The following is a 27,847-nucleotide window of genomic DNA, read 5'->3' as shown; positions in this document are numbered from 1 at the left end:
ATGCTTTCTTCTCAATTCCGATTCATCCTGATAGCCGATATTTGTTCGGTTTCACTCTGAATAATTGATCATACAGATTTTGTTCCTCAAGGGTACACAGAGTCGGAGTATTTATAGTCAAGCCTTAAAATGACAACTCGATTCCTTTACTTTGTCTGAAGGAGTAGCTCTCAAACAATATGTCAATGACATCTTGTTGGCAGCTTGTACGCCTGAGCAGTGTGAAAAATTTACTTTGTTTTGGCTTTCTTTTCTTGCTACACACCATCATAAAGTATCACGAAAGAAATTGCAATATTGTAGACCGAAGGTAACCTACTTAGGTCACCTTCTGTCTAAGGAGGGCAGTGCATTGACACCAGATCGCATTCAAGCAATTTTAGACACCCCAGTAACTTCCACACAGAAAGATGTCCGTGCGTTCATTGGTTTGACTTCGTTTTGTAGGCAATGGATATTGGGCTTTACACACATTGTTAAACCCCTGCTAGCGCTTTTGACTAAAAACACTCCGATCGCCCTTCCATGGACAGATGAATGCCAAAACGCTCTTCGTCAGTTAAGACAAGCTCTTTGCTCTGCACCAGTGTTAGGCACACCAGATTACACAAAGGCTTTTACACTCTATGTACACGAGAAAGATGGTTGTGCATTGTCAGTTTTAGTACAGACACACGGGTCCAAGCAGCGTACCTGCGCACACTTTTCAGCTGTCATTGTTCCTGTTGCTCGTGCGTTGCCTGGGTGCTTCCGTTCAGTGGCAGCAACAGCTGGGTCCATACGTCAGAGTGAAGGGATAGTTTTATCACACAAACTGTTGGTGCTAGTACCCAATGCAGTAGATACCCTTTTGAAGCAGACGAAGACACAACATTAAACTAGTGCTCCTCTGACAGGATACAAATTGACATTGTTAGCACCTCATATTACCTTGAAGAGGTGTGCGACACTGAACCCAGCCACTTTGTTGCCATATCCTGCGACTCAGTCTCAGTCAAGGGAGCCTCCCAATTGTATATTCCTTACTATGGAACAGACAAAGGGTCGCATCGATTTGCAAGATACACCCCTTTCAGATGTAGATGGGGAACTGTGAGTTGATGGGTCCTGTTTGAAGTTACCAGGTGGCACAACTTCAGCTGCTTATGCAATTACCACACTTGAGACAGTAGTGTAAACAGCTCGCATACCTCAGAACTCGTCTCAAGCAGCTGAACTAATAGCTTTGGCATGAGCGTGTGAACTTAGCACTGACTTGAGTGTGAACATTTACACGCCGCTATGCTTTTGGAGTGGTTCATGATTTTGGCCTACTCTGGAAGGAAAGAGGCTTTCTTACATCCCACGTGATGCAGATAATGCAAGGAGAATTAGTACATAATCTCTTGACTGCACTTACATACCCAAAGAAAGTTGCTATTATGAAGTGTAGCGCACACAAGAAAATCATTGACAAAATAGGACAAGGCAATGCCTTTGCAGATCGCGTAGCTCTTGAGACTGCGATGCAGTGAAGCACTACATCCATGTACGTAGTAAATCACAAGCTGAGCGTTGGCATGATGCTAGAGAAGAAGTATTGGATATACAGAGGTCTGCTTCTGTAGCAGAACTTGAGCAATGGGCTAAAGAAGGAATATTGGACGATGAGGGTTGTTGGCGTAACAAAGAAATGAATAAGTGGAAATTGCCTGCAGCCTATGGTTGAAATGGCACATGGGCTGGCACATGTTGGAGCTCTAGCAATAACTAAATTGCTTACGCAAGTTTGGGAGCATCCTGAAATTGCCAGCACAGCTAAAAGAGTAGTACAGTCCTGTTTGATCTGTTGGCAGTATAATCCTGGAAAAGGGACACAGACTCCTACAGGAGGGTTTGCTACACCAACTGCACCTTTTGAAGTTTTGCAGATGGATTACATCCAACTTGAACGCTGCAATAATTTGAAATATGTCCTAGTGGTGGTATGTGCCTTCAGCAAGTGGATAGAGGCAAACCCTAGAAACGATAATACTGCTCTCACCACAGCAAAGGTGCTTCTAAAGGAGTTTTTCCCTAGATATGGTGTTTGTAAGCTTTGTGGAGTGACAACGGACCTCAGGATTAGGGATCAAACAGAAATTCCATACAGTCTTCCACCCGCAATCAGCAGGATTAGTGGAAAGGTACAACGCTACTTTAAAATTGAAGTTGGTGAAAAAACTGGCTTCCACATCTTTAAAATGGCCAGATGCACTACCTTTGGCATTGTTGTCCATAAGATCGGTGCCACATTCACAATCTAGGCTTACACCATATGAGATAGTATTTGGGAGACCGATGAACATTTGAGTTCCTAAACCACGTCCCATACATGATGTTTCTTGTGTTCTGTTGAATGATTATTTGGCACAGTTAACCAACAGTTTGATCTCTATTCATCAACAGGTGCGAGAAGCGCTTTCTTATAGATCTACAGGTGAGACCCACAAACTCGGTCCTGGCGACCACGTGATGCTCAAGGTCTTCGCCAGATCGAACAGCTTGGAGCCAAGGTGGCGATGACCAGAGCAGGTGCTCCCTGCGACAAGGACAGCAGTTCAAGTGACAAACAAGAAGAATTGGGTCCATAGCACACACTGCAAACGTGTGTCGCCTGCCTTGGTGGAATCTTCTGTGCTGACCGACCTTCAAGAGATTCTGGAGACAGAGAAAGGTCAAGCTATCTCACCTGACGAATCTGCGGAAGTCTTCCCAGACCACACGATAGCTGGAGAATCTGCTTTGCCGAAAAAGACTGGTTGAGCTACCGCCCTGGGTTAGTAAAACAGAATGCCGATGTGGCAGGGGGGGGGCATCAGTCCTGCGTAGTGTAGTGACACCCGTCTTGGCCCGTGGTGAAGAAATCAACGGCTGCCCAGGGATAAGAGCTCCAGTGATTGTTTTCAACGAGTTTTTAGAAAGATCAATTATCGCTGTTGCTGAAATGAATAACAAAAGAATCATTTGTGCTTTAGGGTTTGTTGTTACTCTGGTGGTTATGGCAATAATTACCTGGTTTGTTGAGAAAGTGGCTCCTGATCGACAGCTTTTTGTTGCCACTACTCCAGCGGAACATCATTACTTCACGCTTCCCTACTATGAGCAGAAGCATCGACAATCCTACCTAAATAATACATTCATCCAGATGTTGCATCATACGCACAATGCCACGAATGCTACCAATTGTTGGGTGTGTGGGATGATACCTGCACACCAAATGAAAGGAGGAACACCTTTTATTCCTCTACCATTTTTTCCATAATGGTTCTTGTCAAGCTTGGTACGCTCTTCTGTTTGCTTCCGGAAAACCTTCAGTAGGTGGAATTATCTTTCACTTAAATAAAGTATGCTATCAGGATAAAGATGGTTATCCTCAAGCTGAAGGGACTAAAGGGGAATGGGAAGAGTATCAACCGGACAATATTTTGACACCATATGTCTTCACGAATATGAGAAACATCAAGAACACTGGACCTTTTGTAATTTCTGTGACCAGAGCTAAAGCAGATTTGTGTATTGGCAGTGCTGGAAGAATTCCAGTAGGACAGAGTGAATGTATTTTGACATGGACTATTGAACGTGCTAATAACAGCAGTTTTACGTCTTCACATAACACGTATTTTTCTGTGTGGTAATAAAAGATGCTATCAATTACCGGTTGGGTGGTCTGGGGTATGTTACATATCATTTTTGTTACCACCTGTGTTCTTGGCCCCTCTATCGTATCACCGAAATTTAAAGTTGTATAATGACATTTCCAAGAATAGACACAAACGAACAATAAGTACAGATGAGGTCGATCAGACTGATACCACTTTGTAACAATATGTTGATTTCAATTTGGGACTGTTCTTCTTTGTGGGTGCTGCATTGAATAGCAGAAAGATAAGGCGATTGACTCGTGTTGTGGAAGCTGTTACCAATCAAACAGCAATGGCACTTGGGAATATTACAGAGGAACTGCAAATTGCAAGGATTGTAGCACTCCAAAACAGAATAGTGCTTGATGTGATTTTGGCTGATCTACCGATGATGCGAACTGCACCACCTCGAAGTTGTTGCGTATTTATACCAGATCACTCACCTTCAGTATATGATGCAATCTCAAAACTGCAAAAGATTGCTTCAGAAATTCACACAGAGACTGGTACATGGACATTCTCGAACTGGATATGGACATCCTTTATTACTTGGGGCTGGAAGCTACTGACTATTCTATGTATACTACTGGTGATACTATTTACATGCTGTACTTGTATACAATGTGGTCCTATGCTTTGCTCCATGTGTATCACTGCTTGCACACCTGCCAAAAGAAATATTGCAGAAATAAAAGCACAACAAATGTTAAATTAAGAAATCACTGAGATGATGAGCATCAATGTACAGGATGCGTATCTAGATTACCCCAGATAAACGAATGTCTTCAGCTAATGCTGAAAGGGTCGTCCGTTGTAATTTGGCAGCAATTAGGTTAAGCATTAGCAGAATACATCCTGTATTTAGAGACTATCTTGTCAGTTTTGTGGAATTCATTTTGTATTTCTGTCAGCCATTTTGTTTGCCATGTGCTCGCCATGTGCTCTGTCCAACCTTTCTGTTAACTGCTCTTGAAATCTGCCTAGAGACGAGATATATTTAGCATCTTCCACCTTCGCACATGCTCCTTTGAGCTTGCAGCTGCTGTAGTCTGTAACGGTCAGGATGTGCCTACCAGAATTAGCAAATTGTTAGCTCCTCCCACTTGTTGCCTGTACACTTTCTGTATGACTTTATATGTACCTAAAACCAGCATTTTGTACTTGTACTGCCTTCATTTGAGCCCCTGTATGGGTATAAAAGGACCAAGCTCCTTCCATTCAGTTTGCTACTTCATACATTACCGAAGGGTGCTGTGTGAATGTAGTTCCACCTCATTAGGTTTAATAAACTTTGTACTTTCTATTCCAGTTTCTGTGCCAAATTCTATTCTATGGTCTGAGGACAGAGCAGGGTGAACCCCTAGCACTGGTAGGCCTTGCTGAGGCCCAACACCACAGTGGGACACCATTTTGTTCATTGCAGGGAGGACTGTGGGCCATGTGAGGAGTTCATTGTTGGCCAGCAATAGTTTAAATGTATATCGAAACATGTCCGACACGTCTTCTGGATCATATTTTTTTCCGTGGGTAGTCATGGGGTGGTCTCTGAGTGTTTGAATTCTAGGAGAGAGTAGTCTGTCGTTTACCTCAGTACTGTTGCCTGTGACCATATCTGGGATTGCAGCACAAAACACATGAATATGGCTATGTTTCAGAGCGGGTTCTGAAATATTTTGACTGTAACTGTAAGTTCAACTACTAGTAGAGGTGTAGAAATTTTCATTTGTTTCCACAACTATGAGGCTAGGGACAAAGGCGAGGGTGAAAGCCAGTATATGCGAACAACTGTTCATTAAGCATTGTTGCGGTTGAAATCACTACAGTAGCACAGTTTCCATTACCTTCGAACATGAAGTGGGGCCAATCAAGAAGAGGAAGGCTGCTGTTAGACTAGTTTCTTTGTGATTTACGACTGCTAAATATACGGTCATCGAGAAATGAGCAAAACAAGGGAATTCACGTTGCAAGTTAGTGCCACATTTTCCCCAATACTACTTTTTAACAAGCATTGGTGAAGCAAGAGCTATTAGCTTTGCAAATGTGTTTTAGTCGTGTTGTACACCAGTGTGGCTGCTGTTCGGCATGGCTAAAAGTTAGTGCCATATTGGAGTGAAGTAGAATAGAGTGGTGAATGGTGGAGTAGAGAGGCAAAACGTGGAGTAGAGTGGCACAAAGTGGAGCAGAGTGGCACAAAGTGGAGCAGAGTGGCACAAAGTGGAGCAGAGTGGCAAAAAGTGGAGTGGCAAAAAGTGGAGTGGCGAAGAGTGGAGAGGGAGAGGAGTGGAGAGGCGAAGAGTAGAGTACAAAAGGAGTAGAAAAAAGTGGATTAGAAAAGAGTGGAGTAGAATGGCATAGAGTTGCAGAGTGGAGCAACTAAGAGCGGAGTAGAGTGGAATGGTGTATAGTGGCATAGAGTTTAGTAGAGTGTCAGAATAGAGGTGCATGGAGTGGAGTAAAGCAGAGTGTCACAGCAGAGTGGCATAGAGTGGAGTGATGGAGAGTGGAGTGATGTGGAGTGTCACAGTAGAGTAGAGTGGCCTAGAGTGAAGTGGCGTAGAGAGGTGTGGAACGTCGTGTGGTGAAGCAGAGTCATAGAGTAGAGTGGTGAAGAGTAAAGTGGCGTGGAGGGTCATAAAGTGGCATAGAAAAGAGTGTCAGAGTCAAAGAATAGAGTGCAGAGTTGTGGAGTGGTGCAGAATAGAGTGGCGAAGAGTAGAGTGGCGAGTAGAGTGGCGAAGAGTGGAGTAGATTGGCGAAGATTGACACAGAAAAGAATGTCAGAATGTCTTAGAGTAGAGTGGCATAGTGTTGTAGAGTGGAGGGTCGCGGGGGATAGAGTGGTGAAGAGTAGAGTGGCATAGACAAGTGTTGCAGAGTGTCATATATTCACAGAGTGGAATACAGTAGCGCCAAAGTGACGTAGATTGGAGTGGTTTTGATTGTAGTTAAAGTGTCAGAACGGAGTGGCATTGAGTGGAGTAAAATAAACTGTCAGAGTGGATAGGCATAGAGTGGAGTAAAGTGCCATGGAGAGTTGTGGAGTGGCGTAGAGTGGAGTAACAGAGAGTGGAGTGGCGTGGAGTGTCACAGAGTTAAGTATCAAAGTGGAGTAGAGTGGCCTAGAGTGAAGTGGCATAGAGTAATGTGGAGTGTGATGAAGTGGAGTGTTCTGTGGTGAAGTAGAGTAGACTATAGTGCTGTGGAGTGGCATAAATGTGGTGTATGCATGGTGTGGTACCACACTGCCAATTCAGACAACACATTTTCAATTGAAGTGACCATTTCATTTACACATATAGTTTTATGGATAACACTATACAGCGCAAAAAATGACAATGTGTGGAAATGACATCAAATAGTGTAGTGATTTGTTGTGATCATATTCAAATATTTGTTTTCAACACACTCCAGAATTACAAAAAAAATGCTTTATTTGAACTTTCCTAAATGATAAATTCTGAAATATTTGCACAGTTCATCTACAGACATTTAAATGTTTGTGAGTGCTGGAATGTTTTTTTATTTCCCAGTACCTCCAAGATTTTGACCTAGATCCTCTCACTTTGATGTCCGAGAAAGAAAAAACACCAAGCTCCGTTGGAAGGCAGAGCCTGACTTTTGACTTCTGTCTTTGAACGCTGAGTAAATGTGACAACATAAGAACAAAAAGCAAAGGCATTTTACAAAAACCGAGGACTCGTGGAAGAATAGAAGTTATGATGGTGAAAAAGCTTTGCTACTCGGGAGGAACAAAGACCTGCTGAACAGCCTAAAATAAAGAAAGTCAGCAAACAAAGTCACAAAATGTGAGCAACAAGCAGAATGGATTCCCGGGGAAGCCGAGTATGCCCACAAAAAGTATTTTCGCAACCAGACAGCAGAGCTGTCTGGTAGGTTTTTACCTAAAAATGATCATACATTTGCAAAAGGACTGAAAGCCTTCTCACCTGGCTGGATACTGCAGGATGTTCAGGTTCCAACCCTTTGCATTCAAGGAGTTTGAAAGTCGGAAAATATCAAAAGAGTTTGATCCAATAGCAACAACAGACACTTGTGGTTTGCCAAACACAACAATATCTTTTGTCTTCCGTAGCCTAAAAATAAAAATAAAAAAATCAGACAAGGCCAAATATTGCAAAAAGTGTATGTTCGGAAAGTTAATTCAACAGAAAGAGCTCTAGAAATTTTAAATCGCATGGTAAAAGTGACACACAGAGACACAAACCAACAAATCCATGAGCACTCTACAGAGAAAACTATGGACACACAATAACCACTGGTTCTCGACCCTTTGACTTCAGAAGACTCAACTGAAACACAACTGGAAGACATGCATCTCCATGGCATTTCTACAGTTTGCACCTTAACAATAATGCACAAAAATACAATATATGAGCACAGCACATCTGTTTTCATTTGCATATGCATGTTTGAATATGAGAGGGAATACACACCAGTATAAGGCCCAGGTCATAATCCCAAATCAATATTTAATCATGTGAAATCAGAGCCCTCAGCATAATTGGTGGGGCAGAAGGAGTAACTGGATATTGTCACGGCCAGACACATGGCAGCTATCAAGCTTTTTATGGACAAAGTTGGAGACCATGCAAGGTCTTTGAATTAAAAGTACACATAGACAATTATTGAGTAAATTCTAGAAGTCCAGGCTCAAATGTTGCTGAAGTACATGTTTTTACCGGGAGGTGTTACTCAGTGTAAGTATTTTAGCTGTATTGAACAGTGCAGGCACGACCACTGTCCAATAAAAAAAGTTAGGTACTTGAAGCCTATAGTTTCCCATATAAAGCAGTGGATAAGAGTGCACATATGATGAAATGGCCTTTCGGGCAGTCTATCTTTGTATATATGGTTATATCACTGAGTGCTTATAAAACTGGCTCCCTAAGTGTGCCGATATGCGCTTTCTAGAAAAAAGCTGATTGCTAGTTCAGGTCAGAGTGTATTGACACATCCTCCATCATGAACTAGGAACCAGATTCTGACAAAAACATTTTAAAATGCTTAGGATTATTTTGATAAACATATTTTATGGATACATTTATCAAATAAACTGATGAGGCAATACAGTACATGTCAAATAAGTGTGATTGTAAATTGATGAAACTATTATTTTTATAGGTGAAACTGCCTTTAAAAAGTTAAATTGCTCTAAATGTTAATGATTACTGATAGAAAATAGTGGTAAGGTGTCATATGGGTCCACAGTCTCTCTCAATAGGCGACACAGATTCCCACTGGTCCAAGGCCCACAGGTTAAGAGCTATTGCACTAGACCGAAAAGTGTCATCATTAAAAAATCTTTATTTCGGTCATTTGACCATAAAAGCACAAGTAGAAATGCAATATATTACATTAAAATGAATTTTAAAAGAAAAAAAAGAAGAAAATGTATTGATCTAAATGAGGGGGCAAAAAATGCTCTCAAAAGTGCTTGTATATCACATTAATATTCCATAAAACTCTATAGTCTCACATGCCCACCTCCTAAGACCTCAGATTGGCCTATGAGTGCAAGTTTCATTAAAAAGTGAATGTGCAATGCATGTACAGTACAAAGGCCATAACAAATTGAAAAGAGCACAAGGGAGTTCAAATAGGCGTGGACCCGAGCCCCATATCCCTCAGTTGTTATTGCTTACAAAAAAAAAGTTCAAGTGCCTTACAACATCTTTTCATGTGTGCAAACTGCATAGAAATGAGCCCTTTTCCAGGGGCCAGGGTTCAGGTTGCTAACATCAAGGCCGTCATTTCCTGGTCACATTAAAAGTTTTTTACAAATATAAAGGGTGAAAAAAACAGGTATACAACATGTTCTATTTAAAAAATACTGATTTAAGAATCATAAAACAGTTTTGTACAAGTTAAAAATATACCAGATCCAATTGAAAAATATGATAGGATCATCAACCAAAACCTATGGGCTAACCTTCAGGAGAGCTCTACTTACACACCACATGGAGAATAAAAAACGTGAGTGCTCTACGAACACTACATGGAGAATAAAAAACAGGTGTGCTCTACGTACACACCACATGGAGAATAAAAAACGTGATATTGAGAACAAGATAGGCATGTGGTGTCATATTTTAGTATCCTAAAAGTGTCACTAAACAGTCAAAGCACAAAAGAAAAAAGTAATCACACAAATATTCTCACAGAACTAGAGATTATCTTGACTCGCCATCCTACTTAGCAGAATGTGCTTTCAACATCCCCAACCAATGTTAAAATCTAGAACATTATTGAATTTCTATTCACAATACAAACCTAATCGATCAAGCACCAGAAGTAATTATCAATAGATAATTCACCAACATCAAGAGTAGTCTAAGAATGTAGTGACAAGCTTCAACGTATAGTAATTGCTGAAGCCAATGTATTACTTAACATCAAAACAATCACCTCAGAACAAAATCGAGCAAAAATCAACCATCTATCGAAAAAAAAAGTTTAGCCTTCGCGCAGCCATCTAGGCTAATTACAGGCCAGACCTAATTATACCAAAATTATCAAAAAAACTGAAAAACTTAGCAATCATACACATACAGCAAAAGCTGAGATCAATCACCAATATGGATGGAGTTGCTTAATTTGATGTACTTGAACTGTCCACCGAATGTGACAACAGACCAAACATTGCTGCTGTCTAGCATCAAACAAAACAAAAAACTTGCAGGTATGTCAGCAATTGTGCTCATCTTTCATAGTCAATAATCTAGAAGGGTATTGATAAATTTATAATTCATAATCATCTGCATACTTACATCACAAATTAAGTAAACATAAATTAGTTGTATTATGAAAATTATATAACAAAATCAGAACTTATTTTAAATCATAGCCATCATTAAAAACAACATGCATATGTAACACTTACTACCTCCCTGTGGCACGCTGTAAACAGATTAACCAGCTTATATTACTGCCCAGACTCCTCATGAGCATGTGAGGTTGCATTTCATATTTTGCATTCATAGCTATGGTGGACTCAAAGTGGGCAAATTGGAACCCTCAACACACCAAACCTGCTGCGTCCAACAGGACCTAGCCTTCTCATTAGTGCTATAAGAACAAGTTTCTTACTTTGAGTAATGTCTTACCTGGTAGAGACTAGATCTAGCCGCAGATTCCTTACTTATGAATTTCCCCAGGCATCAGGCTAGAGCCAGAAGATTTTTTGTGATCAGCACCCCTGCGCGTCGGTTGGTGGCATCAGCGGCACCTTCCACACAGGCAGTGATGTCTGCAGTACCTATACAGGTGTCAACCCAGGCATGCTGACGTCAGTTACTTTTCACGACTTTCCACAGTAGAATCGCAGAACCATGAGGTGCACGGACACTGGTATGTCCTAACTAGCGCCATGACCCTTTAAATATGCCAACAGAGTGGGGAGGACGGGTCGGTTGTTAAGGAATTTGCAGATCAATATAGTCTCTAACAGATAAGGCGTAATCGAAGGTAACTTGTTCATCTGATAGAGACGTCTAGCCACAGATTCCTTACCCTCGAATAGATACCCAAGCAATACCATCCCTGGAGGAGGGATGAGGACCAAATGCAGGCGAGTAAGTTCTGTAGGACTGAACTGGCTAAGTGCCCATCTCTGCGGACCTGACCTTCCAGACAATAATGTTTTGTGAACGTGTCAGGGAAGCCTGTGTTGATGCCTGGCAAATAACCAGAACTCTAACTCTGCGTGATAACAAAGTGGTTGCATTTTTAGCTCTGGTGGAATGACCTTGGAAGCTTTTAGGAGGTTGCTTCTTGGCCAACGCATAGCAGATTTTAATGCAAAGCATGAACCAGCAAGAGAGGGTGCACTTCAGCACAGCCCGACCTTTCTTCGGACCAAAACCCCACGAAGAATTGGTTGTCCACCAGGAACTCTTGTGTGCCGTCAAGGTAGAACGCAAACGCTCTTTTTTTAGTCATGACTGTGGAGTTGCTCCTCTGCTTTAGAATGATGTGGCGGAGTGTAGAAGGTAGGTAGGGTGATGGACTGTCCTACATGGAATGGTGTGATCACTTTCAGCAGAATGGAGGCCCTTGTGCGAAGCACCACTTTGTCAGTGTGGATAGAGACATACAATGACTATGCCTGCAGCTCACTCAATCTACGGGCAGACATAATGGCCACTAGGAAGGCTGTGTCGAGTGTGAAGAGCCTGAGTTGACAATTGTGAAGAGACTCAAACGGAGCACACATCAAAAATATCAGAACCAAATTAAGGTCCCATTGAGGTATAACGAATGGTGAAGGGGCAAAAGGTAGACTGACCTTTTCAAAAACCTATGTACAATAGGGGATTTAAATTAGGAGCGTTGGTCATGAGGCCGCAAGAAGACAGAAAGATATCCTTTAATGGTGCACAGTGCACAGACTTGCTGGTCAAGGGAAAGAGCAAAAAGCAAAACTCCATAGAGAGAGGGGAATTGATGGACTATTCTGCACACCATGCAACAATTATTTTCAGCGGCAACTGTATATTGTCTTGGAGGAATGCCTGGTTGCCAGAATCACATTCCAGACTTCGGGAGGAAGGTTTAAAGCTGGCAACTGCTGCTGCTCAATCTCCATACAAGACGGCGGAGTAAACAGGTTAGGATGGAGAAACCTCCCCTGCTGTTGCGACAGAAGATCCTTCTGAAGGGTCGGCCTGCTCAGAGGATTGATGGCCATGCTCAGTAACTCGGGATATCAGACTTTCCATGCCCGGTCCGGAGCTACAAGGATGAATTGGGCCCAGTTGCTCCTGATCTTCTTGAGAACTCTGGGCAGGAGTGATATAGGTGGAAAGGCGTACAGGAAGAGTGAGCTTCACTGGAGCAGAAAAGCTTGCCTGCATTTCGAAAAAAACTTAAAACAGCACTGTTTCCCAAGACATAGATGAGCTGGCTCCCATATCTCAGATCCTGGTCTACTCCTTCTGTTCAACATCAAGCGCTGGGATGCTTCCGAGTAGCCATGCGCTATACAAGAACCTCTTCAATTCAATTCAATTCAAAAGCTTCTCAAAGCAAAAACCGCCTTGGAAACTCCAGTGAGCAAAACTGCCTCCATTACACATCTTGCAAGGTGAACAGATCTAACCAAAACTCACCCCACTCTTAAAAGAGACCTTCGCCATCTCCAGATGTGGACGCCATTCATGATCCTCTAGGCGTCAACGGCTGAGTTTATCATCCCTAGCGTTCAGTGAACCTGCTGGGTGTTGAACCACCAGGGAAATGCCCTGCTGTTCAAGCCATGTTCAGAGATGCAGGGCCCACGGCCCAAACCCGCCATGTTTGTTGCAGTACCACACAGCAGTAGTGTTGTTCATGAACACCTGCACTATCCTTACTTGCCTTTATGGAGGGTAGAAAGGCTTTCAATGCCAGTTGAATCACCTGGAGCTCCAGCTTGTTGATGCGGAGTCCTGATTCTGCTGGAGATCAGAGTCCTCTGATCGCCACCTCTCCCAGATGTGCCCCCCATCTGAAAGTGACACATCTGTCACTACTGTCAGATCTCGTTGGGGAAGGGAGTGGGGTCTGCCTCTGACTCAATGATGATTGGTCAACCACCACTACAGATCTTTTACAGTTCCCTCTGAGATCTGGACCAAGTCGGAGAGATTCCCCTGATGCTGCGCCCACTGGAACTTTAGGTCCCACTGCAGAGCCTGCATATGTCATCTGGCAAGTGTCAACAGCAAGATTCAGGAGGCCATGAGGCCCAACAGCCTCAGAGTCAGTTGCAATGAAACTCAGGATAGCGGCTGCAACATCGGTATCATAGCCTGAATATCCAGGACTCGTCGCTTGCGAAAAGAAGTCCAAAACTGCACCATGTCCAGAACAGCTTTGATGAAAGGGAGCATCAGAGTAGGAGTCTGGTATGACTTCGGCATATTGATACTGAACTCAGAGTGCAAGAGGCCCATCGTAGTCTGGAAGTGGGAGACGATAGCCTGGGCCTAGCCTGCCTTCAACTGCCAGTCTTCGAGATAGTGGAAGACTGGAAGCCCTGAGCTCTGCAGATGAGCTGCAACCACCACCATCACCTTGGTGAACACCCAAGGGTTGCTGGTAAGGCCTAAGAGGAGAAAGGTGAACTGAAAATACTTGTGGCCTACCAAAAATTGCGGATAGCGCCGTTGGGCAGGCAAAAAGGTAATAGGAATATAAGAAGCCCACAAGTCAAATGCTACCAACTAGTTTCCTGGTACAGAGCAGTCAAGACCTGAGCTAGTGTGAGTTTCTTGAATTTCTTCTTTTTGAGGAAGAATTTGAGGGCTTGGTGGTCTAGGAAAGGACGAAGGCCCTTGTCCTTTTTGGGAACAAAAAAGTAGTGGGAATAGCAACCACAACTGACTTCTGGCTCTAGAACCCTCTGTATGGCTCCCTTGGCCAAGATAGCCATTATGTCCTAGGGGAGCAAGGACAGATGATCCTCCATCAGTCAGCTGTGCTATGAGGTCATGGAGTGGGGGGTAGTCTCAAAAGGGAGGGATTAGCCCTTTCAGACAATCTGCAGGATCTATAGATTTACTTGAAAGGCACACGTGAAGTTGTACCACTTATAGGAGAGACAGTCCCTATTTTTGTCCTGATGAAGGTGGTTTTCAAATAATTAATAACCACCGCAACGCGTTGACGCTCTGTTGTACTGAGGGTTATATTCAAGGAACTTCTTTGAGTCCAAATAAATATGGATGGACTGCAATAGGATTGATTAATTTTAAATAACCAATATGTGATGTTTTTATGTTTCACATGTACCTTTTGTCTCTCATGCAATTTTAAAATGATTTCTTAGGATATATTGTAAATAATTGTTTTTGTATGTTAATATATCAGTTTCCAAGAAGACTGGGAAATTTTATTAAAATGATTTTGTGATATTGAGATTAGTCTTTATCTATGTGCTTACAATTGTTCTGCGGGTCTGTATCCGTGATTGTTATTAGATATGCAAGTGAGTAGATGGATGATTGATGACAAGGGATGTATGCTTGACTGATAATTTTAACAAATACTCTTTGTGAATCCAAAGGAATTTTTTTTTAGATTGATTACCTTTGGTACCCTGTCTCTTGGTAAGTGGGGTGACTCCCTTTTTCTTTAGACAATCTGAAAGATCCACCTGTCTGAATGCCAGTGGGGCAGGTGATGGCGATGGCGAAGCGTGCCGCCAACTGGATGCCCATGGTGATAAAGGGGCAGACTAGGAAGGCTTTGAGGCAGTAGATGATGGGGCGGAAGGGGGTTGGTGGATAGACCAGACCTCCAAGTAGCTGACCTGCGAGGTCTGTGTGTACTGTGCCCTCATCTACGCAGAAGCTGGGAAACATGCGCGACTCAGTGGCTGGCAGGGTATTTATGCAGTTGAAGCCCGTTCTGAAAGCCACGAAAGGCTGACAGGGGGTGATGTGGGGCAGCAGAGAGGCCCAAGGACATGTCCGTAGCGCACGAGTCCATAAAGCACTACAGCGCAGAGTCTGCCTCGTCTCCAAAGAGACGGGTGCCTTCAAAGGGCATGTACAGAAGGGAAGCTTGGACATCCCCGAAAAGCCAGTAATACTCAACCAAGCATGGTACGGGAGGGCCACTGATGGCAAAACTGCTCTGTCCAGTGAGTTAATCATGTTGATATACACCTAATTGTGAACTCTGCTGCGTCTCTTCCTTTGGCAACAGTCAGAGAGTACGAACCGGGACTCCTCCAGGACTTGTGGCAGTATTATTGTAACCATGTCCCGCAGAGTGTGGGAGGAACGGCCCAAAAGACATGCAGTGTTCACAGATTACAATGCTAGGCTGGCAGAGGAAAATATATTCTTCCCCAAAGAGTCCAGCCTTTTGGATTCCCTGTCCTGAGCAGCGGTAGGGAACGCGCCCTGGGAAGTGGAGGCTTGAACCTCCAAGCTCTCCGGGGCAGGGCACTGGGTGAGGATGTTTGGATCCTCTGCGCTGGGAGGTAGAAGTGGGTGATCGTCCTATATACAGGAGCCCCTGTGTTGGGGTTGGACCAGGTCTTCCACAGGATGTCAGTGAGGGCATCATTGAATAGGAGAACGGGTTCAGATGAGGAGATTCCCAGCTGCGACACCACCATTGCGCATGAGGCTCTTTCCTCAATAGCAATACTGGGGGAGAAAGCATACAAGTATATGGAGAAGTATCCAATCCACTGGCTTCACACAGTTCATCAGTCCAGTCAATATTAGGGTCTTCTGTGTATAGCTGGTATTCTTCAGGGTCCAGCGACCCCTCCCTTTCCTCCCCGAGTCCTAGCTAATGGGAATAGAACACAGACTCCGATCTAGTAAGCATGGTCGAGGCCAGCATTTGGTGACACCCATCAAGCTCTGTGTCAGGGATCATAATGGGGATGACGCTGTCAATGCGCACCGGTGGCACAGGGAGCATTGGCCTCAGGACCGGCGCCAGAGAAGGTTGAGAGGGTACAACTGGTGTCGGTCTGGATCCAGTAATGGATCTTTGGGGGCCTGACAGAGCAGCCAGCGCGTAACCAGGTGGGCCCCCCTCTGACCGTTAAGGCGCGTTGATGGGGTCGGGCATCCCAAAAATGAGACACATGGCCTCCTAAAACTCGATGAAAGAAAGAAAGTTAGGGAGGGTCGGAGTCAGCCAAGGCGCAGGCCCTGAAGAACCATGCTTTGAGCGCTGTTGCTCTCTCATCTCATCAGCTGAAGGACGAGTAGAGAGTAGAAGTCAAAGAGCGCTTCGACTTCTTGCTCTTTTCTTGTGCCTCTTACACAAGTGTCTTGTGGACTTTGATGGGGACAAAAAGGACTTCGACTCCATGAATGATTCTGTGACCTTCCCCTCAACCGGGACCTCAATTTCCGTGGAGTCCCATGCCAGGCCGCTAGCAGTATCAAGCACTGCTCTCTCAAAGCCTTTGGAGCCATGGCCCAGTAACCGGGGCACGACTTGGTGTCATGGTCACGCTCTAGGCACCACAGACAAATGAAGTGCGGGTTAGTCACTGATAATGGCCGTAAGGCTCAAGACCTGTCCTACGAGATGGCATCTTGACACACCAGGAGGTAATACCTAAAAAACAGTGGACAAATCTTCGAAAAAATTCTGTCAATAAACGACAGGAGTAGCTCTTCTCCCGATCAGCACTTGCTGACACGGAAAGAAAAGAAATGATGTCAGTGCACTTGGGCGACACCTATATAGGTGGCGTGGACGTCACTTCCGGTGTGGATAATGCCAGGTGGAGCTGATCAACGCCACTTATTGCGCATGGGACTGCCCATGGAAAATCTTCTGGATCCAGTTTGACGCCTGGGGAAATTCAAAGGTAGGGAATCTGCAGCTAAAAGTCTTTATCAGATGTGAAAGATGCAATTACACTTCTTGCACAGCTTTGACCGCCGCTAGTACTCTAGTCTAATTGAATGCTCTCATGAAAGCGAATGAGCCTTCAATGTCAATTCTATCCCCAATACACCTGCCAGATTTCCCACAAAATTGCAGATACATCAAGGATGGGAATGGCAAGTGAATTATCCAGAGAGAGTGGAGCTGTAGGCCTGGAGCACAACGAATCGCAACAATGATCAACGTTATCTTTAATTAATTTAAATGCTGTCTGTTAACAATCCATATGAAGTTCAAATTATTCTTCAAAATGAAGCTAAGAATTAAAAATTTCCTAGCTAGCGTAACGGAGAGTTTCAATTCTATTAAGGACTCGGAGGCGAGGATTATGCTTTACTTTCTTAATTTATTGCATAGCAGCCACTTTAAAGCAAAACAAAACTACTGTTCCCATGAACCAAAGGGAACAAACATCATAACAATAGAGTGTTCATGGATAGAATGTCCCATCAAATGCACCAATCAGCCGTCCCCCTGGTATTGATAGTCATCTGTTCTTAACCAGGTTTCCTCTTTCGTCGCTCAGCCAGTCAACACAGTCACATCAGGAATCCTGTTTAGTCGAGTCCCCTGAAAAATCAAAGGAGGCGTAAGCGACAGAAATGGCTAAGGCTTAGCTCTGAGGAGAGAACATGCCAAATATGTGCAAAATCACATTACTGTAAACCAATAAAACACTGTACTTACTCCAATACGTGTGTCACTGGGTCACGAACCCATTAGTATCCTTCCCCGTGACAGACTTCTCGTCTTCCCTGCAGGAATGGTCCGGGTCCTTTAAGGGAAGTCTGGAGTCCCTGGACAGCGAGTCCGCCCCTCTGACGTCAGTGGAGACCAGCCTATCCCCAAGCGAGTACGCCAAAGAAAAGGAGGACCCGGAAGACGCTGAGGTGCTGTGGTGCCGTGGAGATCGCAAGTCGCGCAGAAGAAGCAGATGGGAAGAAGGTGTGGAGGACGCCGACCCGGACCTAAGAGGTAGCGGACCCGGAGCAGAGCCGGACGTCCACGGACCGTCGGAGCAGGAGAGAGAAACCTCGACGCGGGAGAAGCCAGGAGGCAACCGGTCCCATGCACCGCCCAGCCACGAGCAAGAAGACGCGTGGCTCAAGCAGGTACGGGGTCGTTTCGGTAATCTTCTAAACTTTGGAAAAGGGGGAACCGGGTAGTGGGAGGCTCCAGGACACAACAATTGCTTTGTGCATTTCCACCAAAGCAGGAAGTCATAGACAGTACCTGGGAACTGTAATCAAGATTGGAACTGTAGAACTCTCTTTCTTGTACAGAAAACCCAATAAAACGTTTCTGCAAAGACCCATTTAGTGCCTCCTTCCCTACTTGTATACCCATAAGGTTACAACGTGGGACGGAAACAGTCAACAAAGTTGTACCCTGGTGGGATAAATCAATATCACAATATTTCCCTCATTGACCAACAATTTTTCAGATATACTAGTGACCACAAAACTTATTTGTATGTCAAAATTTTAATATATTATTTTTATTTTATAGCATGTCATTTTTTAGAATTAGAAAGTAACTTTTTGCAATTTAAGAATTCATTTTTTATACAGTACATTAGTATCTTTGGTACATTTTCTTATTTAACCTTGACAATTATAGAACAAAATCCTAAAATTTGATTATATATACAATAACATTACTAAGCGTCCTCCTGATTGCATACCAGTACAGCCACTCCAATCATACAAAAACATTCAGTCCCATACAACTCTCAACATATAATATCTGAAAATGATAGAGGATAATGGTCAGGGAAAAACAACTTTTCTCCTGTCAACGTTACGGGTCTCCAAAAATGAAAAGAAATTTAGAGACTCAGCACTGGGTCAAGTCTCTAAAAAAAAAGTTGCTTTCCAATTATAAAAAATGACATGCTATAAAATAATAAAAAAATAATAAAATATTAAAATTTTGATATACAAGTTTTGTGGTCACTGGTAAATCTGAAAAAATGTTAGTCAATGAGGGAAATATCATGATATTGATTTAGGTTTTGCTTTCCTCTCTTTTCCCTGACCTAAAAATATTATAGAGGGGGTCCCATTATTTTTGCCCCTGGGTGGGATAATCCTCGTCTGAGGGTCCTTAATAGAATTGAAACTTTCTGTTACGCTAACTAGGAAATTTTTCATTCTATGTTAGGACCGGAGGCGAGGATTATGCTAGTTTAAAGCTTACTCACCACCAACTGAGCCATGTCAATGACCGGCTTAAAGTAAAACCATTTAAAGGTGGAGTCTGAAGAACAGGCTGCTGCATTCAGAATGTCTTCCAGACTATCTCCCAGGGTAAAAGCTTTTGTGGTCATGGCCCCTCTAGTAGAAAGAGCACCAAAGATACGTAAATCGATACCCGCCTCCTGCATGATCCAGCGGTACCCAACGGGCAATCGTGGGGGAGGACACCGCCTTATGAGGTTTTTTGAGGGCAATGAGCAACTGGCTTTCCCCAGGAGGTCTCAATTTCTCCGTCATCAAGCAACCACACAGAGCTTCGGGCAGTCTGGAAATGCTGGACAGGAGACAGAAGTCGTCCCACACTTGGTTCATCTCCGTATGGTAAACGTTACACCGGTGGGAGAAAAGATTCCTCCAGACACGTCCAGAGATCGGACTTTGGAGACCCGTCTGCAAGAAATCAGACACAGCAGCATGACTAGCTTTGCCGAAAGCTCTTCTCTGGACAGATATCTATTCGGTTGCAAAGATTTGAAAAGGGTCAAAACCCTGTTAACATCCCACAACTCTGAATAACGAGGTTCCGGGGAAAGTGAGAGGCGAATACCCCGCAGAAGCCGACAAACCAAAGGATGCACTCCAATAGGAGAACCATCCACCAAGCCGTGACCAGCGGAAATGGCAGATCTGAAAGTATTGATGGTTCTATAGGCAAGAACATCCCCTGCTAGCAAGGCCAAAAAAATTCAATATGGCGGTCACATCAGTTGTCACAGGATTGAAACTCTGTCGCAGACACCAACGACAACACCGTCTCCAAGTGGATCTATAACGTTTGAGTGTGCAGTCTGACCAGGCCTTAGACAAGAAAGTCTCAGCCGCTCCCGAAAGGCCCGGGCCCACCAAAAATGGCCCGACCATTCCAGGCCTCCATGTTGGATAGCCACCACTGAAGCTCCTCCCTGGCGTCTGTCGAGAGGCACACCTTGTAGGAATAAGGGCGGCCTCTGCGGAGATGAGCCGCTTTGAGCCGCTGAAGCGCCCTGTAATGGAGCAGCCTGGGAAAGATCGCCTGAATGGAGGCCGACAGGAGGCCCGCTATCTGAGCCAGCTGTCTGAGAGAAATCAGAGTCCAGGTCAAAGCCCTCTGAATCTCGTGGCGAATCTTGGTCATCTAGCGAGAGGGAAGGCTGAGAGTGGACTCCCCATAGTCTATTAGGAAACCTAGGAAAACGACCCTCTGGGAAGGAGTTAGGGTGGATTTGGACTCGTTTATCACAATAAGCAGGTCCACCGTGGTTTGTAGGTGACGAGACAGCATATTGGGATCTTGCGCCATCAACAGAATATCGTCCAGATACACGATGAGTCTCATGCCGGACGCCCAAAGACGTTCTATCACTGGCCTCAAAACCTTAGTGAAACACCAAGGTGTGGAGGACAGCCCGAAGGAAAGAGTGGTGATTTCGTAAGTTTTGTCGCGCCAAGGAAACTGAAGAAAGCGACGATGAGGGGGAAAGTTGGGAATCGCCAAATAAGCGTCCTTGAGGTCGAGACGCGCCATCCAGTCGCCCGGCCTGAGACTGTCTCCAAGGAGGTGGATTCCCTCCATTTTGAAGTGGCGGTAAACTAGCCCCTCGTTGAATTCCCGCAAGTTGATGTCCGGGCGCCGGCCCCCATCCACTTTGTCCACATGAAAAAGGTTGCTGAGGAAACCCCTGGGGTGAGGCAGGGTTTCAACTATGGTTCCCTTGTCGAGAAGGGCCTGGACCTCCAGATCCACTAAAACGGCGTCTGCGACGGAAAAACAAAGGACTGGGAGGAGAGACCTGCAAAGGAGTGCCTAGAAATTCTATATGAAATACCCTCTCTGTCTGTTGGGCCCAAGCTTCCCCCGTGACAGAAGTCCACATTGGGAAAAAATGCACCAGACGGCACCCCACTCTTAGAAGGAAAGAAGGGAGAACACTCACCTGAAGAATTGGCTCGACCTCCTCCTCTGCCACCTCTGCCTTTGCCTCGCCGTGGGGTAGAAATTTCCGAAGCGTGCTTGGTCCTGGTATTGCCCTTGATTGGAGCCTTGACTTTGGTGAGAAGGGACCTACGGCGTTCAGTGACAATCGCACAGTTGGCGTTTCCAAGGAACACCACTACGCGCTGGGCCCAATAGGAGAGGTGATCCGGTGATATGATGGAGCCGGAGACCTTTGCTTCTTCTGCCATATCCAGGATTTTGGTAGCGGGCCCCAAGACATCTAACAATGTATCTTGGCAGGCGCCTCATGACCTATCTATGCCCTTTTTAGGGTCTTTCACAAATTTCTGGAGAAAGGTAGCCATTCGGGGGTCAATCTCTGGAGTGGCGGCTACCTTTCCCTCCAAGGAAGGGCGGGGACACTCTGCCCTAAGACAGTTACGGGTTGCAGGTTCGAGCGGACGGCGGATCCTGCTGGCCACATATTGGGCAACCTTCTCTGAAGGGGCCCAGTCAGAGGAGCGTGGATGAAGGACATCATCAGGGTCCAGCATATCTGCACAAAGGTTCGTCTCAGAAGAGGCTGACGCAGACTTTGAAGGGAACTTGGGGCGGGACTGTTCAGGAGAGGCGTCCCTGTCCCCTTGGTCCCCAGGATCTCCGCCCGCCGAGGTAGAGGGAATTGCAGGTGAAAGCATAGAGGAGTTTGCTGGAGGCACACAACTGTCCAGAAAAGCTAGCTTAAGGCGGGAGAAAGCGTCAGAATCTGTTCCCGCGTCCTTAGCCTGTTTGGGTGGTGGTTTTTGGGTATCTGTGGCAGGGCTAGTAGGAGAAGGGCCTGTAGAAGATGCTTGCGCAGCTTTGGCAAGCCGTTCGCAAGGTTGGTCGATTTTGCGGGACAGTCGCTCCTCAAGGGGGGTCATGGCCTGCTCCACCGCCTTGTGGATGGATTCGTCAACCGCGTCGTAAAAATCATCGCTCCAAGAAAGCGCAGCTAGAGGATCTTCTTCCCATTGGTCGTCTTGATAGATTTTGTCATAGTATGCCGCCATAATTGGGTAAGTATGCTTCACTTTTTCAAAATAGATGTGCGCAAAATGGAGGTAAGCCTCAATTAGAGGGAGGCTGGGTATCAGCCGGGATGTGGGATGGCAGTGGCTGCAATGAAATGGCCTGAAGGCCTAGCACCACAACAGCCCTGGTGCAACTCTCCAAAAGGGCAGTCTGCCAAAGGGGGTCCTTGTAGTGAAACCTGCGCTACAGATCCGGAGATTTTTGTTGTCTTTTTTCAGAGCGTCACATGCCTAAGAAAATACAGACCCCTTACAGGTAACAACACAATAATACTGCCTAATGGCAGATACAGACCCGATAAAACGGGCGTTCAAAGGGGCGTGAAAAAGAAAATCTAAAATTGCCTAATGGCAAAGATGCCGACCCTTGTCAGGGGTGTATGAGGCAGACAATGACTAGGCTCCCCCGACGAAGCTGCGCTGGGTTCCGACGCAATCCGAGGAATGCAGGGAATCCCAAGCGTGCTCGCCGCGTCAGAGATGCTGTCAGGCGCCCTCTAGCGGTAACACACGGATACCGCAAGCCGGCACCAACTCGCGGTCGCTAGGGAGCTGAAGACTCTCACGGCCAGAGCGGAGCGCCGAGTAGCGGCGGTCCGCTGTCAAAGAACAAACCTGAGAAAACTTTAAAACAAGAAGGCACAAGAATCGCACTACGGGCGATGCGCGTCTGAATTAAAATGGCACATGCGCCCGACAGACCGCGCCGTGAGGTAAACTGCAACCAAGGGAAAACCACTAGCAAACGCTGTGTCCGATCCCAAACAAAGATGAATAAACACCGTCAATAACAACGCATAACACATGCAATAACAGCGCACATAAGCTTGTGTAGCAAGAGAGGCAAACACACGAAGTAAACAATAAAGGCAATGCACAAGAAAAAAGGTAGACTTACCTTGGCTGCTAGCAGCGAAGAAAGAGGAAACATGGTCAAGAACTGAGGACTATCAATACCAGGGGGACGGCTAATTCGTGCATTTGATGGGACATTCTATCCATGAACACTCTATTGTTATGACCTTAGTTCCCTTTGGTTCATGGGAACAGTAGTTTTGTTTTGCTTTAAAGTGGTTGCTATGCAATAATTGAAGAAAGTAAAGCATAATCCTCGCCTCCGGTCTTGACATAGAATTATGAGCCATTACAACGTCTCCTTTTCAGATTTTTAGACATGTTCATTCTTGATATTTATCCTCAGGCACATTTGATTGCAGAAGCTAGTCCTCTTCAGCATTCAGACTGGACTGAGGAGTTGACAAAGTTTGGTTTTGCAAATCAAAGACCAGTCAGTGTCACTTCCAAAAGGAAAGAACAAAATATTACGCACTCTTTGAAACAGTAAAACACATAAAACTTCTGAGAATATGCAGCACCAACCTGGAACAAATCTACCACATACAACTGGCTCAGTGGAATAAACCTCTGAAGTTAGGAGGCTGGTCTTACAGCCGGCATCCAAATAATAGAAGTGACAGTAAAGATTTAAAAGAGTTTGGCTATCTAGCCTCAAACAAGCATTTGACTCCCCTGGCCATAGGACATATGCGTAGCATAACTGGCAGCTTGCATGATCTGGGATTGCCTTCGACATTTCTTCAGCGTGGACATGCTACAGAAGTGATTAAATACCAGCCTTTTGTCAACAAGCTAGGCCGGCACACAAAATGGTACCTGGTCAGCGACAACTTGTTTAAGAAATGGAGACATTACAGATTAGTTAAACAGCATGCTCCCCACACTTCAAACAATAAATGAGTATGGGTAAAAATGTATGTAAAAAATAAAACTTAAAATGTGCCTGACATAAGTTTGCTGATTTTGTTAAATAAGGCAATATGATGTGAGAAAGAATATACAACATAAATAACCTCCAAAACATCTATTGTTCGCAAGTTGAAAAAAGATACTTGTATGAACATAAGCCAGGATATGTAAGCACAGTTTATCCCAGGCTTTGACTGCGTTATACCACTAGTGACTATCTAGCCCATTTTCTTTTGCACCAAAACGTGCAGTCCTCAGCCGTGCCTGCAGGGTGGGGAGGGGGGAATGGTGGGGGGGCAACAAACGCTTATAGCGCCAGGTCCAGGCTCGCTGCGTGGGAAGTGCTATACTGCTGAGGACTACCTGTCTTATGCCCTTTTGCACCAGGAGGCGGTGTCATCAGCTGCACCTGCATGTGGGAGGAGCTTAACACCCAAGCAGTTTTAGCGCCAGCTCCAGACACTCTGCGCAGGAAGCGCTATGCTACTGGGGACTATCTGTTCCACTCACTTTTTCGCGCCAGGAGGTGCCATCTTCAGCCGCACCTGCAGGAGCCCAACCCACAATCGCTTTTAGCGGCAGCTCCAGACTTGCTGCGCAGGAAGTGCTATACTACTGGGGACTAACTTATCCACTCTCTTTTGCACCTGGAGGAGCCTAACCCAAGTGCTTTTAGCAGCAACTTCAACCCGGCTAAAAGAGAAGCACTATTTTGCTGGGGTCTGCCAGTCCCACTCTCTTTTGCACCAGGTAACGCCTTCATCAGACACATCTGCACGGGGGAGGAGACCAACCCCCATAGCTCTTTTAGCACCAGCTCCAGACCCGCTGTGCAGGAAGCGCTATACTGCTGGGGACTACCAGTTCCACTCTCTTTTGCGATAGGAAGCACCGTCATCAGCAGCACCTGCAGGGGGGAGGAGTCCAACCCCCGAATTGTTTTAGTGCAAGCTACAGACCTGCTGTGCAGGACACACTCCAGCCCCGCCGATGCAAAACTCAGGACAAGGGCAGACCCATCCTGCACCAGGAAGAGTTACCCCCTTTGGTCTTATAGCTAAGGTACGTTAACTCAGTTATCAGGATAACTGTTGTTGGGTTTGTACCTCATTATATGGGGAACTAACCTCGCCTACTTACCCTTGTAACCCGCCCATTGGCCACCCCGCTCCCGCCTCCCAGCTGCTCCTCCCTCTTCGCCATTTATGGAGGTCGCCACGCGGGAGCGCAGCGGGCGCGCTGATTGTGGCCCGCGCACAGCGCCAGGACCCCTGGCCCCCAACGATTCCAGCCCACCCGCCGGACCTACAACGCTGCAACCATCTACGCACTCAACACCAGCCGAAGCCCCGGCTGCCACCGAGCCACCCCAGGACGCACCCATGGATCCTTCACCTGCCAATCCTGCACGTTCTCCTGCATCCGGACCTGCACCGCATCCGCCAAGCCGAGCACCAGCAGCAACCACCTGAAGTGCATCCTGCTCAACACCCGCTCCGTCCACAGACACGCCGTGGAACTCTGGAACCTTCGACACCACATCACCAGACGTCGCCTTCCTCACGGAAACCTGGATGAACGCCTTCTCAACGCCCGACATCGCCATCACCATCCCGGACAGATACAAGATCACACGGAGGGACAGCGTCAACCAGACAGCAGGAGGCATCGCCATCGTTCACAAGAAAACCATCCGCATCGCGACCAGCTCAGACGACACCTTCACAGCCGCCGAACACCTGCACTTCCAGATACACACCGACCCCAAGATCACCCTCAGAGGCACCCGCATCTACAGATCCCCGGGACCACGCACACAATTCAGCGAAGACATCGCCGATTTCATCAGCCCGCACGCCCTCCCCTCTGCGGACTATATCCTCCTCGGGGACCTCAACTTCCACCTGAAGAACAACAATGACCGCAACACCACCACCCTGCTGGACAACCTAGGACTCAAGCAACTGGTGACCACCCCCACCCACTACACCGGCCACACGCTCGACCCCATCTTCTCCTCCAGCAAGGACATCGCCTTCAGCCACGCCACCGGACTCCACCGGACGGACCACAGCTGCGTCCACTTCAGCTTCAGAAGGACCACGATCCACCACCGCCCACAACAGGTCCCCCGCAGATGCTGGAACAAGATCACAGCCGACCAGCTCGCCACATCCCTGAGCCAGAACTCTCCCGCCAGCTCAACGTAACCCCAACCAAGCTGCCAACAACCTCACGAGGTGGATCAGCAACAGCGCAGACGAACTCGCCCCACTGACCCGGCACCAAAAAAGCATCATGGTTTACCGGCGAACTTGAGAGCTCCAAGAAGAATTGCCGAGCCCTCGAAAAAAGCCTGGCGCAGAGACCCTACTACAGACAACATGACCACCCTCAAGGTCGCCACTCGAAAACACCACCAGCTGATCCACACCACCAAGAAAACCGCATTTAAGGAACGACTTGACAACAACGCCCACAACAGCAAGGAACTCTTCAAAATCTCAAAGAGCTCTCGAACCCTAGCGCCGGAGACAACGACATCACCCCATCGCAAGAACTCTGCAACTCGCTCGCCTCGTTCTTCCACAACAAGATCGCAGACATGCACAACAATTTCAGCACAAAGCCGACGCACCAAACGACCGCACCAACGCCCCCCACCATCACCATCAGCGCCTGGACCCCGGTCAACACCGAAGACACCATCCTCACGATGAACTCCATCCACTCCGGATCTCCAACCGACCCCTGCCCTCCATGTCTTCAACAAGGCTGACTCCGTCATTGCACCACACCTGCGGGACATCATCAACGCCTCCTTTCACACCGCCACCTTCCCAGAGAGCTGGAAGCATGCCGAACTCAGCGCGCTACTGAAGAAACCATCTGCGGACCCCACCGAACTCAAAAACTACCGACCCATCTCGCTCCTTCCTTTTCCTGCCAAAGTCATTGAGAAGACCGTCAACAGACAGCTGGCCGCCTTCCTCGAGACGAATGGATCCATCGACCACTCACAGTCTGGCTTCCGGGCCAACCACAGCACCGAGACCGCCCTCATCGCAGCCACCGACGACATTAGATACCTGCTCGACAACAGAGAAACATCGGCCCTCATCCTCCTGGACCTCTCCGCGGCGTTCAACACGGTCTGCCACCGCACCCTAGTACAACGCCTCCGCAACATCGGGATCCAAGAGAAGGCACTGGAGTGGATCATCTCCTTCCTTGCCGGAAGAACCCAGAGAGTCCGCCTCCCCCGTTCAGATCAGAGGCCACCGAAGTCATTTGCGGCGTACCCCAAGGATCATCACTCAGCCCCACGCTGTTCAACATCTACATGAGCCCCATTGCGGCCATCGCACGCCAACACAACCTCAACATCATCATCATCTCCTACGCCGACGTCATGCAGCTGATCCTCTCCCTCATCAACGACACCGCCAGAACCAACCTACACGAAGGGATGAAAGACGTAGCCGAGTGGGTGATGAACAGCCGCCTGAAACTGAACTCATAAGACGGAAGTCCTCATCCTGGGATATTCGCCCTCCGCCTGGGACGACTCCTGGTGGCCCCCTGCCCTGGGCAGCGCACCCAAACCGACAGACCACGCACGCAACCGGGATTCATCTTGGACTCCTCCCTCTCCATGACCAGACAAGTCAACGCCGTCTCCTCGTCATGCTTCAACATCCTCCGCATGCTACTTAAGATCTCCCGGTGGATCCCCACCGAAAC

General features: G+C 46.4%; 1 protein-coding gene across 4 annotated transcripts in view; it reads right to left on the bottom strand.

The window, feature by feature from the left end:
* Positions 1–27,847, bottom strand: part of SGPL1 (sphingosine-1-phosphate lyase 1) — a 490,430-nt gene that overhangs the window by 107,468 nt on the left and 355,115 nt on the right. For all 4 annotated transcript variants that reach the window (XR_015295917.1, XR_015295918.1, XR_015295919.1 and 1 more), the window contains exon 12: positions 7,610–7,756. Coding sequence is in view for 1 of the 4 variants with exons in the window: in XM_086922046.1 (XP_086778172.1) it covers positions 7,610–7,756 (147 nt within the window). In the remaining 3 variants the exon portion in view is untranslated. The remainder of the gene's footprint in view (positions 1–7,609; positions 7,757–27,847) is intronic.

Source organism: Lissotriton vulgaris, chromosome 5 (genome assembly GCF_964263255.1).
Source record: "Lissotriton vulgaris chromosome 5, aLisVul1.2, whole genome shotgun sequence".
Classification (NCBI taxonomy): domain Eukaryota; kingdom Metazoa; phylum Chordata; class Amphibia; order Caudata; family Salamandridae; genus Lissotriton; species Lissotriton vulgaris.
The sequence above is the reverse complement of the archived record's forward strand: the minus strand, read 5'-3'. Positions and strand labels throughout refer to the sequence as shown.